Raw genomic sequence first — 18,506 nt, forward strand, 5'->3', positions numbered from 1 at the left:
CCCAACATCTACATAATGATCTCATTCCCTTCATTTTTCAACACCCTAAACTTCTCAATAAACAACATCAAATTGATTATTTTCAAATTTCTGTTTCCTAATTCGAACTTCAATCGTGGCCACGACATAAAGGAAGAATATGTTCAATCCCGCAAATAAGATGTAGTAAAACAGTTCCAACTGAATTCCTTGTATCATTGTTGCTGTTATCAACCAAATGGTTGCAATGTAGTAAATCCGGAAGAAGAAAAAGCTGTTCTGGAATGAGGAAAATTAAAGGATTTATTTTGGTAATTTGGGTACGGATGGGATTTTGTTGGAGTAGGACTCAGAGTTAACAGGAATCCGGGAGTCAGGCTCAACTGGACTTTAATCTGACTCCACTGGAATCCAATCGGAAGCCGCTTGAATCCATTTTGAATTTCGAATTCCGACTCCGGACCCCAAAGTTCAACTCCAGATTCCATAATGTAGTTCTGCTAACTCTGCCGGCACGGAATACGGTACAGGTAATTTTCAAACATTTTTGGCGGCAAATTGGTGTTTACCGAGATACACAGATTGTCTCAAGGATGTCTACTTTGAGGATTTCGAGAAATGAGACCTAGCAGAGCAGGCAGGACCCTATTTTGGAGTCCAGACACTACTGAAGTCTGATTGAAGTCCAGTGGAGTCCGACTCCCGCTACTATAGTCATTCCCTGCATTACTGCATCATATTTACCTTATATTTAGCTGTATTAATACCCAGAATCAGCATTGAATTAACCAAAATTCCAAATAAGTATCCAGTCATCTCAAACACCATCATATATCCAAATTCTACAATAAATTTCACAATTTTTTAGGAACATCCAAGTCACAACAACAATAACTCACCATAAAAAGCTCTCGGTTTATATGAAAATATCCAAAAGACTTCATACTGCTTCTTATTAAGGCTTACAATATCATAAAATAACAAAATCTTAAAAATGATGAAGGCAATGCAGCATAAAATATTAAATGTTGAAATTGACACAGCAGTTCTGATTATTGACATTTTATTTAAAAATTATTTTTTAGTCCAATTTATCACGTCCGAGTTTTAAAGGCACAAAGGCTGAATAAAAATCAATATAAACAATAATAAGAAAAGTTCTGTTTGTGATTGTGTGCTTTGCCGGCTGAATGTTTGGATGTGGAAAGGATATGAGGAAAAAGTTTTGAATTAAGGTGTGTTGGTGAGGTCTATGACATGGATATGGATTGTGTGGAAGGACATTTATGGGAATGGATGGGAAAGTTTCATTACGGATGTGATTAAAGTTGACTATTTTCTTGCTTTTTCCAAGCTAAAGATTGGCTGTTGGCACTATTTTTTGAAATTTTGAAGCTTTGAGTCTACTGAGAGATTGAATTCAGCGACAGAGCCATCTGAGGGAGGCCATGGATCACAATTGTTCAAGAAATCATTAAAAAAGGAACACATTCATGGAAAAAAGGGCTTGGAGGGTCGAATTACCCCTTCCCTTATGCTTCCTTCATTCTTAACTTCCCTCCCCCCATCTTGGCCTCCATCAGATGTCACTTAAAGCTGGCTTTCGCCTGCCAGTTGCTAATTCTAAAGGCAATGACAGCATCCTATCGACTGTGACCATATTCACCTAATTCAGCGTCTTCAAGAGCACTTTATACGCAATTTATACGGAAATTATACACAATTTAAGTGAGGATAATGAGAACCTTCTGCATTTAATTCCCAAAACTCAATTAACAAATTATATTGTAAATAAATTCTATGTCAACTTATTGTGTCAGCAAATATTAATAATCACTAATGGAACCATATCATTATGCTGTTTATGGAATCAATATTTTAATTGATTGCTGTTACCATTTGATATAGGTGGCTCATATTGTACCTGAATGACACATAAGGCAACAATATTCACTGTGTTAAGTCAAAAAATAGTCAAAATTTGTCATAAATTCACCAAAATGTCATCAAAAATATCTGAAAATTCATCAGCCATCCTTCAACTTAATTTAAATGTCTTCACATCAGCTGTATATCCTTACTTCTTACTCAAATTCTTCGGACTTTTCCCATCAAGACTCACAAAAGAAACTTCATCAATCAAAATCCCCGACAAAATCTACATTTTCATAGTCTTAGTGTTGCATTTTGTGCTGTTTTATCATTCAAGGCCGACTAGGAAGCTCTCATCACTGTTTATAGTCAAAGTTTGGGAACTAAATGCATATTTGGGATTTCTAATGATGATATTTTTAATTTTTTATCAATATTGGAAAAGTGCAAAGATTTTGGACATTTTTGGAACAATTTATGAATTTGATGAGAAGGTGAGTTAGTTTGGGATGTCCTACTGTACGCTATCCTGAGTATCCTTCACTGTCTTGGGGTATCTTATCCTGCTCGGAGTATCCTAACCTGCCCGAAGTATCCTACTTTGCCCCGTGATTACCAATACTTCCCCGGGGTATCCAATCCTGCCTCGGGGTATCCAATAATGCTCCGGGGTATCCAATAATGCCCCGGGGTATAGAATCCTGCCTCGGGGTATCCTATCCTACCCCGGGGTATCCGATCCTGTCCACTCACCTGAAAAATTCTGCAATTTTTCACAATTTCTTTCCTTATATTTTCAGGCAAAAATCATAAAAATTCACATCAACTACAATTCATACAGGCACAAGTCACTAATCTACATCATCATCTCATTTATCACGGTTGGAATAGTCGGTGCAATAGTTCTATACTTTGTAGTTGATGACAATCGCATTGATAATGACATTTTTACTGCCACATTCTACTACCTCTGCCTGTTCTACTCAAATGCAATAATTCTTCAATTTTCAGGCTTTGTAATCAGCCTCAGAGACCGAATGAACATGCTACATCTGAAAGTATCGTCGATGAGAAATTTGACAAATTTTGAGGTTATGTTGATTATTGAGCTTTATGAGAAGCTTTTTAAAAGTTTGGATTTGGTGAACAGGAACTGCACAACATTGTTGATTCCGATAACTTTAAATCTACTGATGAATGTGACATTCTCGATGTATGCATTTGGAAGGATTGTTTATAGTGATTTTGGAGTCTATTCAACATCTCTGATACTGCTTAACATTTCTGTTTGGCTTATTGAGCATGCAGGTAAGAGGTTGGATGTGTTATGGGTTAGGGACAACCTTGGGTTAGGTTTAGAAGGGTTTTATGTCTAGAAGATGCTAAAGATAAGTTTAAAAGGCTAAAAAGGCTAAGGAGTCACTTAGGTTAGGTTCAGAAGGCTGATAAGGCTAAGGAGTCACTCAGGTTAGGTTCAGAAGGCTGAAAAGGCTAAGGAGTCACTCAGGTTAGGTTCAAAAGGCTGAAAAGGCTAAGGAGTCACTCAGGTTAGGTTCAAAAGGCTGAAAAGGCTAAGGAGTCACTCAGGTTAGGTTTAGAAGGCTGATAAGGCTAAGGAGTCACTCAGGTTAGGTTCAGAAGGCTGATAAGGCTAAGGAGTCACTCAGGTTAGGTTCAGAAGGCTGAAAAGGCTAAGGAGTCACTTAGGTTAGGTTCAGAAGGCTGAAAAGGCTAAGGAGTCACTCAGATTAGGTTCAGAAGTCTGAAAAGGCTAAGGAGTCACTCAGGTTAGGTTCAGAAGGCTGAAAAGGTTAAGGAGTCAATCAGGTTAGGTTCAGAAGGCTGATAAGGCTGAGGAGTCACTTAGAATATTTACAGAAGACAACAAATTCCAAGAACAACCCATTCTAACATCCACACTATCTCTATATCCACAGTCCTCACAATATTCCTTATTAACTCTGCCGCATCAACACAAGAAGCTATTGAACATCTTCAAGTTATTGGATATGAAACGTCAAGACATCAAAAGATAACAAATTATGAAACTCGAAAGATCTTTAAGGGTTTCCTGCGGTACATCAAGTCATCTAACTTTAGATTGAGAACATTGTTCTTTAATATTGATTGGGCTTTGCTGTTTACGGTGAGTAGAATTTAGTGGAATTTGTGGTTAGTGGTGTGTTGTGCTGAAGGACATATGATGACACCTCTTCAGGTTGGCGTCAGGTGGGCGTCAGGTTGGCGTGACTTTTGGATTTAGGACGGATATTAGATAGTCTGACTCAATGTCAGAGTCATGTCGACTTGGGAGGTCTGATTTTATGTTATTTTTCTTTCGGATATCGGCGCATTCAGGTGTGTGGGGTGTGGAGGTGTCCTGGTATGTCCGCAATCGCGTATCTGACTACGCCGCTAGTCCTTGACAATAATTTACCCTCTAAAACTTGATTTATTATCCAAAATTCTCCATTTTTTCAGCTTCTATCAACAGCAACAACATTCATCATCATTACATGCCAATTTGAGACCTCATTGACTGATTCCAATACTAACAACCCCAAAAATTCAACATAATTCAATTATTGAGCAATTCTATTTATTCCATGTCCATCTTAATCAAAAATCTGAAGCTCTTCTTGACTAAAACTATGTGTCTATTAATGAAAAATTATTCAAAACGTGTAAATAAAGCAAACATGACTGAGTCGTAGCTGATAGCTTGTCTTCTTCCTCATTTTTTTTGTTGATTTGAAGATGTTTCACAACTTTTATTTGCACGACAAATCAGAAAGGTGTTAATTTTGACTCAAGGAAATTTGCTTTGATCTTATTGACACGTTTGGATGTTTGTGAAGTGCTTGGGATGGGGTTGGATGGAATGAGTGAGGATTGGACAAATATTATTGGAAAATACTAGGAATTTTGAGGGTTTTGAGGTTAGAATGCTGGATTTAGAGGTTAGAATTTTGGATTTTGAGGTTATAATTGAGGATTTTGAGGTTATAATGCAGGATATTGAGGTTAGAATGCAGCATTTTGAGGTTAGAATTCTGGATTTTTAGGTTATAATTGAGGATTTTGAGGTTAGAATTGAGGACTTTGAGGTTAGGATTCTAGATTTTGAGGTTAGAATTCAGAGTTTTGAGGTTAGAATTCAGTATTTTGAGGTTAGAGTTCTGGATTTTGAGGTTAGAATTCAGTACTTTGAGGTTAGAATTCAAGACTTTGAGGTTAGAATTCTGGAGTTTTATGAATTTAAGGTTAGAATTCAGGATGTTTATGAATTTGAGGTTAGATTCCAGGATTTTGGGTTAAAATTGAAGATTTTGAGGTTAAAATTCAGGATTTTGAGGTTAGAATTCTACAATTCAATATTTATCTTTGATACAATTCAACAATTTTCTTTATTTTATTATTTATTTACATAAATTTTTCTTCATTATTCTTAAAAAAACACATTTTTTTAACAAAACATTGCAAAATTTAATGATTGTATGTGAGATAAGAGGTATCCCATTAATAGTGTGACTTACAAATAAATATTTATTCAATTTTTTGTGAGAAATTTTCAACTTAAAGATAGTAAAAAAAAATGTTGTGAAATCGTTGGACGGTTTAGATACAAAAAATTGTTGTTGTTTTTTTAATACTTATGCTCTTAATTGAAATTTATTGTCGACTTATGGTCAATGTACTCACTAGAATCAATTAGATTTAATTAATTTAATTATTATTCTTAGTTAAATTATGCGTATGTGGAGAGAATCTTTTGCTTAATCGAGGTATGGGAACTGCAAATGAGAGATTAGACACAATTTGAGTATGCTTTCTCGATGTCGCGATCGGAACCGAGAAGTTCCGATCTCGTCCCGGTCCCGTTCCGATCCCGATCCCGATCCCGAAAATTTTCCGGTTTTTGAGGTTAGAATTCTGAATTTTTAGGTTAGAATTCAGGATTTTGATGTTAGAATTGAAGTTTTTGAGGTTAGAATTCAGAAAATCTTCCGGAACCGTGATTTTGGGAAAGCCTAACTATGAGTCTTGGATGTTATGGGAAATATTTTTAGAGTTTTTGGAATATAAAGTGATAGCCATACTATTCTACTAGTCCTAGTGTATTAGTATGCTGAGAGTATAGTAGGAGTATAGTAGTAGCCTTCTTGTAGCATACACCTATCCTAATGACCTATAGTAGCAGTCTACTAGAGTCTACAAACATACCAAATCCATCCCTATACCAAGATAAAGCAACAATAGTCCACATCATGGTTATCATCTTAACATTATTATTATTATTATTATTTTTTAAAGCAAAATTATTTGTTAAATTTACATGTTTAATGGACGAATTTTTTACTATCAAATAAATATTGATATTCATATCTTTCTTTTATATACTTTCATTGAAGCACTTAGTAAGGGGGTTTGTTCACTAATTACGTATTCATGATCTTTAGGGGAGCAGGGAAGGGTGATGAGGTTGAGGCTTTGTTTTATATTATGTTTTCTAGAAGAGGAATGCTTTGCTTGGAATTTTGGTTGTGGTGGGGATGTATCAAGGTGAAAGGTATCAAGACAAAGAGTATCGGGGCAGAGTGTCCCAGTCAGAGTGTCGAAGTGTCCCCAAGGCTGAGTGTTTCTTGGCGTAGTATCCCGTGTCGTACTCACCCGGGGCGGAGTGTTCCATGGCGGAATATCTCGGGTATAGTTTCCCAAGGCAGAGTGTCTCAGGGCAGAGTGTCCCTCGGCAGTGTGTCCCGTGGCGGATTGTCCCGGGGTAGATTGTTCCAGGGTGGATTGTCCAAGGAAGGAGAGTGTCATGAAGATGGGTGTAAGGGTGTAGGGTGTCAGAGTGAGGGGTGCCATGACAGGGAGTGTCAGGGTGGGAGGTGCCAGGAAGGAGACATCAGAGCGGGCTATGTCAGGGTGGAGGAAATCCAAAAATTATCAATTTCTCGCATTACGTAACAAGTGAACTAACCTCTAAAATTTATATATTTATTCTTGATATGTCGCTTTATGGCAACTTAGAATTAAAGCACTAATCTTCGATTCCCGACAACTTTTAATACAAAAATAAAAGTAATTTAAAATCCAAAAAATCTAGTCAATGACCTTTCATTGTTCATTATCGTCTTTTTAAAATACATCAAAAAATAGCGACAAATACACAAAAAATTGTGTAACATTTTCAGCAAACAATAAGGCACAAAAACTAAGTAAAGTGATGTTAAATGAAGAATTCATAGACGAGGAAAATTATGATGACTTAAATTAAATAACAGTAACTGACAATCCAGTGCTGCATTATACTTCAGAGTCTAACGTTCTTCCATTGCCACCTGTTGTTGTTGTTGTTGTGTTATTAGATGGAGCAGGTCGACTATTTCGTGGTGTTCTCGGTCGAGTGATTGTAGGTGGCTCAACGGATCTCTCGTCATATCGTCTGACATTGTTTGATGATGAATTCTGATTGTCAGCATCTTTAATTAATTTATAGAGTCGACAACTGATGACACAGAGGTATAAATAGAAGATTAATGAGATTATGAACAGGAGGTGATTGAAGATGAGACCCATGGAGGCGATAACGGCTAGGATGCAGTAGATGATGAATGGGGCCATCATGAAGGTGTTGCGCTGTGAGTTGGAAAAAAATTTTGAGGTTAGAATTTTTAAAAAATTCTCAATTTTGAGGTTAGAATTTTAAGAAAACTCAAATTTTGAGGTTGACATTCCGGATAACCTCCAATTTTGAGGTTAGAATTCAAAATATTCCCAATTTTGAGGTTAGAATTCAATAAGATTCTCAATTTTGAGGTTAGAATTCTGAATTTCAACATTTTCAGGTTAGAATACATTTTTGAGGTTAAATTTCAACTAGATCACCCATCTACATCTCAATATCTATCGAAATAAACAAATTAATTAATTATTAATCACCTTTTGAACTCCAGCGATGAATATCATTGACACCCATATGAGTAAGAAGCAAAATATGGCCATTATTGTCTCGAGATCTGTTTTGAAGTGAGAAAAAAAAAAAATAAAAAATTGTTTATTAGAAATTAAGTGGAAGATGAATAAACTCTCAATGGGATGGAAATGAATGTGGAAAATTGAGAAATTATTTCGCAACGACAATTGGTTGAGGTTGTTATGGTTGAACATGAATTTATCCGGTTATATTTTGAGGTTATGTTGACAGTTTTGAGGCTAAGTTGCCATAATTTTGAGGTTTTGTTGTCAAACTTAGTCACTAAATTTGAAGTTAAGTTGTGCAAACTTTGAGGTTAAGTTACCAAATTTTGAAGTTAAATTGCCAAATTTTGAGGTTATATTGCCAAATTTTGGGGTTAGGTTGATAAATTTTGAGGTTAAGTTGCCGAATTTTCTGGTTAAGTTGCCAAAATTTTGAGGTTATATTGCCAAACATAGTCACTAAACTTTGAGGTTAAGTTGCTCAAACTTAATTACTAAATTTTGAGGTAAAATTGCACATACTTAGAGGTTAAGTTGGCAAATTTTGAGGTTAAATTGCCAAATTTTGAGGTTAAGTTGCCAAATTTCAAGGTTATGTCGCCAAATTTTGAGGTTATGTTGCAAAATTTTGAGGTTAAGTAGATCCATCCCATTTTTACCCCAGCATCCCCATCTTATTTTTCTCAATAAGCATCGCTAATTGTTAATTTTCGCCACCCAAACTTGTTTACAACTTCTCAATTTGATGAACCTCCACATGTCTCTAATTATCGCACAAAAACATGAGCAAACAGAAGCGCGGAAGAGGCATGCTATGACACCATCTGTAGACCTCAATTGCATCAACATACGCTAATTTAATCAAATTAATTTACATACATTGTACAGCATAAAAGCAGCGCTGCTTTTTTATGAATGAAATGAGTCACAAGACGTTAATTAATGTGACAAATGTCATTACATGACTGCTGTGGTGGAAAAATAGTCACTTAATAGTCTTACTACTTGTCTCAGTAGATTTGCTGCTGTGTGACACAATGGAGATGTATGGAACTTATTTGAAGTACACAATAGGCACAAAATTTGTGTTTTTTATTTTTGTTAGTGACGACATTGGCTTGATGCCGATGATATTGTAATGATTATGATGTGTTTTGTGCTGACTTTTGGGGTTTTGTTTTGGTATGGTTGAGTGGATTTTTGTGGTAATTTTGATTAATTTAGTGGATTCAGAGAGTTTTTTTATAGGAATAGAATGGTTTTAGGTACTACAACCCATCGTCTGTCCCTCCCCTCTTGCACCCTCTCCCCTATGAAATTCCAGCCCTCTTATGTTACCCCATGACACAGCTTTCCCCTGACACCACCTCCTGTTACCAACCTACACTGCCATCCTGCCTCATGATATCTTCCTGCCTCTTCTCTTCTCCCCTGAATGCTAATCTGACTGAATTTGATTGAAAATAGTGGTTTTAATTAGCAATTTTGTGGCTTTTAATCAATCAAAGATTAGCAATATGATGAATTAATATTCATGTAAAATTGAGCTATAACCGGCAGTGAATACAGCTTTGTGGGATTGGGGAAATCGAAGGTTGATGTATACCTTCATTATGTATTCCCTGATATCGCTGGTTGAACCTTGCAATACATACACTGTTCTATTCAGGAACACTTTCCAATAATTGGAAAGAGACCATTTTTAGGCACCGTAGTGATATTTTTGAACAATATAAGCAGGTTATTAACCTGTTAGGGATCGATATCTGTCACTTTTCCTGACTAATATTGTAATAATCAATACTGAAAATTATGACTTATTGTCTAACTTAGCCGAAATAAGTCATAATATTATTCATGAAACGGGAAAAGAAAGCAATAAAAGAGTCGAATGATTCATAGTTTGCTGTATTATTTGTTATCAGAAAATACTATTAAAATTACATAAGTAAACCGCAAATCTATAATGTCGATTATTCACCGGCGGAAATATGCAAACCATGCCTTTAATGGTTTAGTATATTTAAAGTGTTAAAAATGATCATTTTGATGATTAGGTACCATAATTGTCCTTTTGAATGCCCAATTGTAGAGGTTATGTATTCCAACCAAAACACAAATTTTATTAAAATCTCTGCATATCCACTTCATAAATTCAACTTGTCAATAAAGCTACATTCATCCACATTATCACATTTAAAAGCTCAACTAGCAAACCATTAATTTCAATAATCACAAAAAAGTGTATTCGATGTCTATCGCAATATCTGTCAATTGTCATGTGAATTATTAAATATAAATTTGGGTCAAAGTGAATTTTTTTTTTTCTAGCTTCATTCTTGATGTTTTGACTGTTGGAAGCATTTACATAATAGAATCTAGAATTGATGTGTTTTTCTCATAAATTATGGGAATTTGTGACTGCAACTTGAGACTTTGTTGCAATATTTTGCATGATTTGAGGTATTTTGAGGTTAGAATTTCAGAATTTTTAGGTTAAAATTGAGAATTTTTGAGGTTATGTCGCCAAATTTTGAGGCTATGATGCTAAATTTTGAGGCTAAAGTTGGCCAATTTTTAGGTTATGTTGAAAAATTTTGAGGTTATTTTGACAATTTTGAGGTTAGAATTGTCAAATCCCGAAGTAAAAGCGCCAAACTACCCCATATACCCATTAAGTCCGTGACCCCTAAAACCCTTCCATCCCCTGAATACGCCCCTTATACCCATCAACCCATAAACAGACAACCCTTTAACATCTACATTGTGCTTTACATTCAAATAAATCACAATACAACCTGATTCATACACAATTTTAACATCAAGTCTACAACACAACAAAATGTGTGCTAAACTTATCGTCAAGATGATTAAATTGCTACTTTAAACAACAACATTAGTCATCAGACACAACACAGGCTGAACATCAAAATTGCAGCTTAATGTGAAAAAAAAAATCTTTTTGCGCTTTTTGGCTTTGATTTGCACAAATGATCATTATTTTGAAGAAAATGACAATTCTAACCTCAAAATTTGGCACACTTAACCTAAAAAAATTGGAAAACATAACCTCAAAAATTGAGAATTTAATCTCAAAATTTAGGTAATTTTAACTTCAAAAGTTTGGCAAGTCTAACCTCAAAATTGGATTCTAACCTCAAAAATTCAAATCCTAACCTCAAAAATGTTTTAATTCTAACCTCAAAATTCAGCAAAATTTGTCAATTCTAACCACAAATTTTGACAATTTGAAACCTAAAAATCCAAAATTCTAACCTCAAAAACTCAAATTCTAACCTCAAAATTCCCACCCATCACCATCTCATTCCCCATAGTAACCACATCCAACCCACTCAATTTACCCAACACAAAAAACAACAAATTCCTCAATTCATTTAAGTGTGAAAAAATTGCGATATCAAGTCATTCACAAACCCATTTAAATTCTATTAAGAGGGGCCATTCCAGATAGATCTTAGGTCATGTTCAGCATGTGTCCGACTATGGATGATTCACTTATTGACAAATGTTTTTTTTACGCAAGCTAGCGCGACAAACAAAATTTTTCTTTTCTTCTTATTCGAGAACTTTTGCGTAATTTTTTATTAATTTTCGGGGTCTGTGGTGTAAATGGATGTGTAATTTAATTTAAAATGCAAAGATCAAGCAGTTATGAGTTTTTGGAATAATTAATTGGATATGTTGAGCAGATGCCGGTGGGAAGAAGGGTCAAGTGCGGGTGTTTGATGAATTTTGGGAGAAATTTGGGGATTTTTGAGGTTAAAGTTCCAAATTATCAATTTTTGAGGTTAGAATTGGCAAATTTTGAGGTTAAAAGTGTGAAATTTTGAGGTTAGAATTGCTAAATTTTGAGGTTAGAATTGCCAAATTTTAAGGTTATGTTTCCCAAATTTTAAGGTTATGTTTTCCAAATTTTAAGGTTAGAATTCTTCAAGTCAATCCTCAAACAACCTCAAATATCCTGTTTACATCCCTCAACACAAACTCCACAAAAACCAACAAAAACACTCAAATTTTCTCATAATTTACACTAAAAAAAGCTAACAAAAAAATGAAAATAATAAAAATGTGTGAATAAACACAATTCATTTTGCGAAAAGATTTGTGGGATGTGCTGATGTGACATGTGTGCTGTGACTAGATTGAGACGAGAATTGTGATTGGATTTTCGCATGATGATGTCAGATTTTTGTGAGAGATGTTAATTGTTTAGATAAGAATTTTATGGCTGATTAAGTGTGAAAATTTGATGGCGGTTAGGAATGAATTTTGGTCGGCTTAAGGGGGGATTTTGGCGCCAAAATTTGTCAATCCTAACCTCAAAATTTAGCAAAAATTGGCAATTCTAATCTCAAAATTTAGCAAACTTAACCTCAAAATTGAGCAATTCTAACCCCAAAAATTCCATCATCAAAAACCATCACTTAACCTCAAAGTTAGGATCCTAACCTCAAAAATCTGAATTCTAACCTCAAAATTAATTAAAATTTTCCAATTTTCCACTTCATTTCCACAAATTATTGACTATAATTTCCAACTTACGTAACATAACATATCTAAGATAAGTGCTGTCCAGATCACTAGCAGACTTGGCTTTAAGGAGATCAACAAAGGCTCTATATCCAGCATAAATAGAGCCAATTAATCCCAACACCAAGTGCAACCATCCAAAAATTATATTTTGATATCGCAAATAAAACTTGTCCGAATCCATCGAAATGGAAAAATTTGAATCAAATTTAAAAAAATTTGCGACTTTCATCTTTTTTTTTTGAATTTTTTTTGTCCGTTAAATTTTTAAATTTTTTTTAACCGTTAAATTTTCAAAATTTTTTTCACAAAATTTCAAAATTTTCACTTTTTGTCACAAAACACGACTGCCTGCACGAAGCGATAAAACTTGACTGCGATGACTTGTTGTCGACTTTATTGTTATTGTTCGTCTGATGTGACATGTGAGCAGCCACAAAACCGTCAATTTTGATAAACTGAGAGAAGCTTTAAAATTGTGAGAAAAATTGAGAGAGCTTTTGGATGTGATGAAAAACTTAAGTTTAGTCATAAAAATGGTGAGAGGCAATTGATTGGGTAAATATGGGCAATATTGATGACTAAGTGTTAGTTTGGGGCAGCAAATGTGAGGAAATTGAGTCAAGATTGTGGTGAGAAAAATTCTGGGAAAATTTTGATGATTTTTAAGAATTTTTTGCAATTTATTTAAATTGAATGCTTTAAGGCACAGTTCACATATTAAGGAACATTAAAAATCTATTCCAACCCCTCCTCCTCCCACCTGTGACACAACAACCAAATGATCCCCAATTATATATGATGATTGAAGGTCCTAACCTAATAAGCTGGTCACAAGCCGAATGATCCCCAATTAAGCTCAATTTCTACAATCCAGACACTTCTGTGATCCAGTTTCTGATTCCTGGGAATTCAATTCTTGTGTTGACACTTGGGTGGATTCCATTGCCGCATTGCTAAAAAAACAGATAAAAATTCAGATATTAAGGTTCAAATTATGGCAGGTAAATCCAGTCAAACTACATGTTTAACATGATTTGATGGACCAGTGGTGGTCAACCTGTGTGCTGCGGTCATGAAGAATGCCATGAACCGAGACTTACCCCTTAGGTGTGCCTACCAGGGGTTCTCAATCCCGGGATATTGATCCTATTGACCTTCTCGACCCTATTGACCCTTTTGACCCAATTGACCCAATTGATCCCCTTGACCCTATTGACCCTATTGACCCTATTGGCCCTATTGACCCTATTGACCCCCTTGACCATTTTGATCCTATTGACCCCATTGACCTTATTGACCATATTGACCCTATTGACCCTATTGACCCTATTGACCCTATTAACCCTATTGACCCTATTGACCCTATTGACCCTATCGACCGTATTGACTCCCTTGACCCAATTTACCCTATTGACCCTATTGACCCTATTGACAATATTGACCCTATTGACCCTCATGCGTACCACTTGTCTTATCCCCTAAAATACCCCCCAAAATACTTACACTATGTCCAAAACTAACAAGACCAATTTGGAATCTCTGTCCATCAACATCAGTCACAACTGGCGATCCACTGTCACCACTACATGTGTCTACATTCAATTTAGAATGAACACAGAAGAAGTGATCAAAGATATCCGTCCATATGGCATCACATTCGTCAATATTGAAGATAGGAAGTGTGAGTTGCTGTAGATTTCTTGGATACTGGCCTTCTTCATTGAGCTGGAAGTGGACATTCATTATTATATGCTTAAAATCCTTAAAATAGTCAATAACAAACTTACACCCCATCCAGTAACAGTTGCTGGTTCAGGATCACATGCCTGACAACATCTCTCATTACAAGCAGGTGATATAGGCACAGCTGCAATGTTATGTCCAATCATTGGTGACGTATCAGCAACTCTAATTACAGCAATATCAAAATCAAGCCATACTGCATCATATTGTGGATGTAATGTGTATGAATCAGCAAAGAATAGAGTTCCAGTTGTTGATGTTCGATCGGTTGTTCCACCAAGGAGGTTGATCATGAGTGCTGGGGTTTGGAATTCGAGGCAGTGAGCTGAAAGGGGAAGGGTTAGATGGAGGTTATGTGATTTATTAGGTATAATGAGATGAAATTGACATTTTGGAAGTGCTAAGAATGGCATGGAGTGTCGGGTGTAGGTTGTGGCTGACCACCAAGGTGTCCAATGATCAGGGTTGGGAATTCGAACTCCAAAAGTCTAAGAAAGGGCCTCCATTGTGGATTTGCATCCCAAAAATCAAATAAAAGTCGTTTGTAATGGAATCGGTAACTCTAGTTTAGATGCTTCCACATTGGAGTTCTGACAACTCTGCCCATGACTCAAAACAGCTTGACCAACCTTGATATACACTCTGGAGCAGTGAAGGACAACCTTTTTTGAGTCAAGATACCTCTCAGTCCTAAAAAAATGGTTCACGGCACATTTGAAGCTTTATACTGAGCATCAGTATGCCACGGTACACAGGTTGACCATCACTGCACACAGGTTGCTCACCACTGCATTGCGGCATACAGGTTGCACACGATTGAACTACGGCACCAAGTTTGACAACCACAGCACACAGATTGTCCACCCCTGCACTGCGACACCAAGGTTGACCACCACTGCACCTGGACACACTGCTTGCCCATTACTGCACTAAAATATCAACTAAAAATTGACTAAAACCACACTTACCAGCCGTCAACGACCACTGAGCATGAATAACCGATGCACCGCAAATAAATCCACCCATGGTGAGATCAAGAAGTGCCAGCATGTGTGGGAATCTCTCAATATCAGCTGGTTGACCTGATTAAATAGAATTATCCAATTATATCCATCAAAAGTCACTCAAAAAAGCCCCCAAACTCACCACCAAGAATCCTTCCAGTCCTGACTCTTTCCCTCAAATATTGTGGCGTCCTTCCACCCAATCGAGCAGGTGCTGGACGTGATCTACCATTTGATAATTCTAAAATTGACACTAAAATAACGAATAAAACTAATTTGTTCATTTTGACACAATTAACTGAGCTGAATTGTTCAATTACTCAATCATTTATAGGCTACTTGTGCTGTAGATATTGAGTGGGAAAATCACAAAAAAAGTAGTAATTATCGTCACTTCTTTTACTACACTTTACGGATGTGATAAGATTAAGTTTCTTTTTTTTTCCTTATCAAATCACAGTTTATTTTTAATTCCTGGCAAGTGTCAAGGTTGATTGAAGTGGTTGGGAAAATCTGGATTTTTTGATATGAAACTATTTATGGAATGGATGACGATAGCAATGTTGTGATGATTGTGAGGCTGTGGGAATTTGGAGTGATATGTCTTACTTTTTATCCTTTCTTACATCTCCGAACGACTCTGTACTTCTCTGCATACCTCATTATCCCACTCTATTCCTCTCTATCCGCCCCTATTCGTCTTTATCCACTCATTATATGTCCATATCCGTCCATATCCAACGCCATACGTTCCTAAATGTCCCTATCCGTCCCTATCCGTCCCTATCCGTCCCTATCCGTCCCTATCCGTCCCTATCTGTCCCTATCTGTCCTTATCCGTCCCCATACGTCTCTGAATGTCCCTAAATGTACCTAAATGTTCCTATATGTCCCCATATGTTCTTATATGTCCCATTATGTCCCATTATGTCTCTATATGACCGTATCCGTCGCTTTTCGTCCCTGAACGTCGCTTTCCGTCGCTATACGTCATTATACGTCGCTATACATACGTCCCTAAATGGCCTTAAATGGCCTTAAATGGCCATAAATATCCCTATATGTCTCTGTATTTCTTAATATGTCTCTATACATCTCTATATGACACTATATGTCGCTATACGTCCTTATACGTCACCTAGGACAATGCATGACCATAAAACCTCAATTTTCAAAAAGGTTGTACACCCCTGCATCAGTGCTTCCTTAAATATTTTCACTAACAAATCAAAAAATGTCTAAATTTCCATAATAGTAACCAATTTATTTACATAATAATCATATCTACAATCCAGACACTTCTGTGATCCAGTTACGTACACCAGGATATTCAATTCTTGTATTAACACTTGGGAAGCTTCCATCACCGCATGTCTGATGACCGAAAAGAAAGAAAGAAAATATTTTTAAGTATCAGATTGTCAATTAAGGTTTGGTCGGGCATTTCCTGCATTTTTAATGAGCAGACCTGCTTTTTGGTGCACCATGTCACACTAGTGGGTCAATGCTAAGCACCACAGCACTCCTTGTCAGTCAGTATTGACCAAGAAGCATACCACGTCACACAGGATGTCCCACCACTGTCCTTAACTAAATTAAATACTCACACTACTTCCAAAGCTCACAAGACCAATTTGGAATCTCTGTCCATTAACATCACGTACAAGTGGCGATCCACTGTCACCGTTACATGAATCCTGTCCATTACCAGCCCAAACACAGAAGAAGAACTCTGGAATCCATCCCCATTTGGTATCACATTCAGCATGATTGTAGATTGGCAGGGTAATTTGATTCAGTAATTGTGGAATGACTCCGTTATCGTCAATCTGAATGGTAGGAAGAGAAGTTGGAATTGTTGGGGATTAGAAGGGTATTTTGAGGGGTCTATGGGGCTAATAGGCAGGCTAGGCAGGCTAGGCAGGCTAGGCAGGCTAGGCAGGCTAGGCAGGCTAGGCAGGCTAGGCAGGCTAGGCAGGCTAGGCAGGCTAGGCAGGCTAGGCAGGCTAGTCAGGCTAGGCAGGCTAGTCAGGCTAGGCAGGCTAGGCAGAAAAAAAAACCAAAATTACTTACACCCCATCCAGTAATAGTAACCGGCTCAGGATCGCATGTCTGACAACAAGCACTATCACAAATTGGTGATATAGGAACAACAGCAACATTAAGTCCAGTCAATGGCGAATCATCAGCAACTCTAATAATTGCAATATCAAAATCAAGCCAATCTGTATCATATTGTGGATGTAATGTGTATGAATCAACAAAGAAAAGGAATCCACCCGATACACGACTTGATGAGCCACCACGAAGATTGATCATAATTGCTGGCGTGTCAAATTCGAGGCAGTGAGCTGGAATTAGGAAGGGAAAATTAAAAGTTGAATGATTTTTTTGAGTATATCCAAAAGTCACATGATGTAGAAATGGGAGAAAATTGTCAAAAGGGTAGTATGACTCAGGAATCATGAGCAGCATGGCTGTTACCCCGAGGCAGCTTGACGGTCACCATGACACTGACCCCAGAGCCAACATGACATTGACCTATGAGCAGAACATGACTCTGATTAAGAGCCAGAATGACTCTAATTGCATGCTAGATTGAGTCTTACTCCAGAGTAGCTTGACTGTTACCCCGGGGCATCATGACTCTTACCCCAGGACAGCATGACACCGACTCCAGAGCCTGCATGATGCTGACACATGAGTTGCATTACTTTAACTCAATTCCAGCATGAATCCGATCTCAATTTGACATGACTCTATCCCCAGGGCATTCCAGAGAACCCCAGTGCACCCTAGAGACCCCAGGGTACCTCAAAGCAGAATGACTATGCCTCCAAGCCATACTCAACAAAATCCAGCCTCAAACCTGACTTAAGTCACCAATTTCTACATCACATCAATTCCACTAATCCTTACCAGCTGTTAATGACCATTGTGCATGAATGACTGATGCACCGCATATGAATCCACCCCATGACAAGTCAAGTAGGGCAAGCATGTGTGGGAATCGCTCAATATCCGCTGGTTCTCCTGCAAAAGACCAAAAAAATTGTCAATTTTTCTAGAAATTTTCACTAAAAATTGCCAAAAATTTACCGCCAACAATTCGTCCATTTCTGTTGCTGGTTCTCAAATATTGTGGCGTACGTCCACCAAGTCTTGTTGGAGCTGTTCTTGGTGCTCCATGTGTCAGTTCCAACACGGCAATTAACACAGCAATTAATACCAATTTCTTCATTTTTTAACAATCAAATGACTTAAATTACTTAATTATTTAATACATTTATAGGATGTTGGGGCATGTGGGAAAGTCCATGAGATTAGAGTCATAAATCATATGCTTAATGTCGATAAGATTGCTTGACT

At 36.8% G+C, this 18,506-nt stretch overlaps 3 protein-coding genes and 1 long non-coding RNA gene across 4 annotated transcripts; 1 reads left to right on the forward strand and 3 right to left on the reverse strand.

Annotated features, from left to right (window-relative positions):
- Nucleotides 1–2,239: 2,239 nt before the first annotated feature.
- Nucleotides 2,240–4,530, forward strand: LOC139100225 (uncharacterized). The gene is made up of 4 exons (XM_070652832.1): nt 2,240–2,345; nt 2,652–3,159; nt 3,789–3,997; nt 4,333–4,530. Exons 1-4 carry the CDS (start codon nt 2,259–2,261, stop codon nt 4,426–4,428), a joined length of 900 nt encoding a protein of 299 aa, XP_070508933.1. The 5' UTR covers nt 2,240–2,258; the 3' UTR covers nt 4,429–4,530.
- Nucleotides 4,531–5,228: 698 nt separating this feature from the next.
- On the reverse strand, nt 5,229–12,787 carry LOC139100312 (uncharacterized). Its single transcript, XR_011545429.1, has 3 exons — nt 12,400–12,787; nt 7,798–7,874; nt 5,229–7,494 (listed from the first exon to the last, which is right to left on the reverse strand). It is a non-coding gene; the product is annotated as an uncharacterized lncRNA (long non-coding RNA).
- A 253-nt stretch (nt 12,788–13,040) lies between these two features.
- LOC139100139 (chymotrypsin-1-like) lies at nt 13,041–16,275 on the reverse strand. Its single transcript, XM_070652742.1, has 5 exons — nt 15,280–16,275; nt 15,102–15,215; nt 14,178–14,458; nt 13,894–14,115; nt 13,041–13,343 (listed from the first exon to the last, which is right to left on the reverse strand). Exons 1-5 carry the CDS (start codon nt 15,419–15,421, stop codon nt 13,254–13,256), a joined length of 849 nt encoding a protein of 282 aa, XP_070508843.1. The 5' UTR covers nt 15,422–16,275; the 3' UTR covers nt 13,041–13,253.
- A 101-nt stretch (nt 16,276–16,376) lies between these two features.
- On the reverse strand, nt 16,377–18,400 carry LOC139100140 (trypsin 3A1-like). The gene is made up of 5 exons (XM_070652743.1): nt 18,237–18,400; nt 18,057–18,170; nt 17,211–17,488; nt 16,745–16,966; nt 16,377–16,511 (listed from the first exon to the last, which is right to left on the reverse strand). The coding sequence occupies exons 1-5, from the start codon at nt 18,376–18,378 to the stop codon at nt 16,422–16,424; spliced, it is 846 nt and encodes a 281-aa protein (XP_070508844.1). The 5' UTR covers nt 18,379–18,400; the 3' UTR covers nt 16,377–16,421.
- Between the last annotated feature and the right edge of the window lie 106 nt (nt 18,401–18,506).

This window comes from Chironomus tepperi, unplaced genomic scaffold (genome assembly GCF_022539635.2).
Source record: "Chironomus tepperi strain 1889 unplaced genomic scaffold, CSIRO-AGI_Ctep_v1 contig_58, whole genome shotgun sequence".
NCBI lineage: Eukaryota > Metazoa > Arthropoda > Insecta > Diptera > Chironomidae > Chironomus > Chironomus tepperi.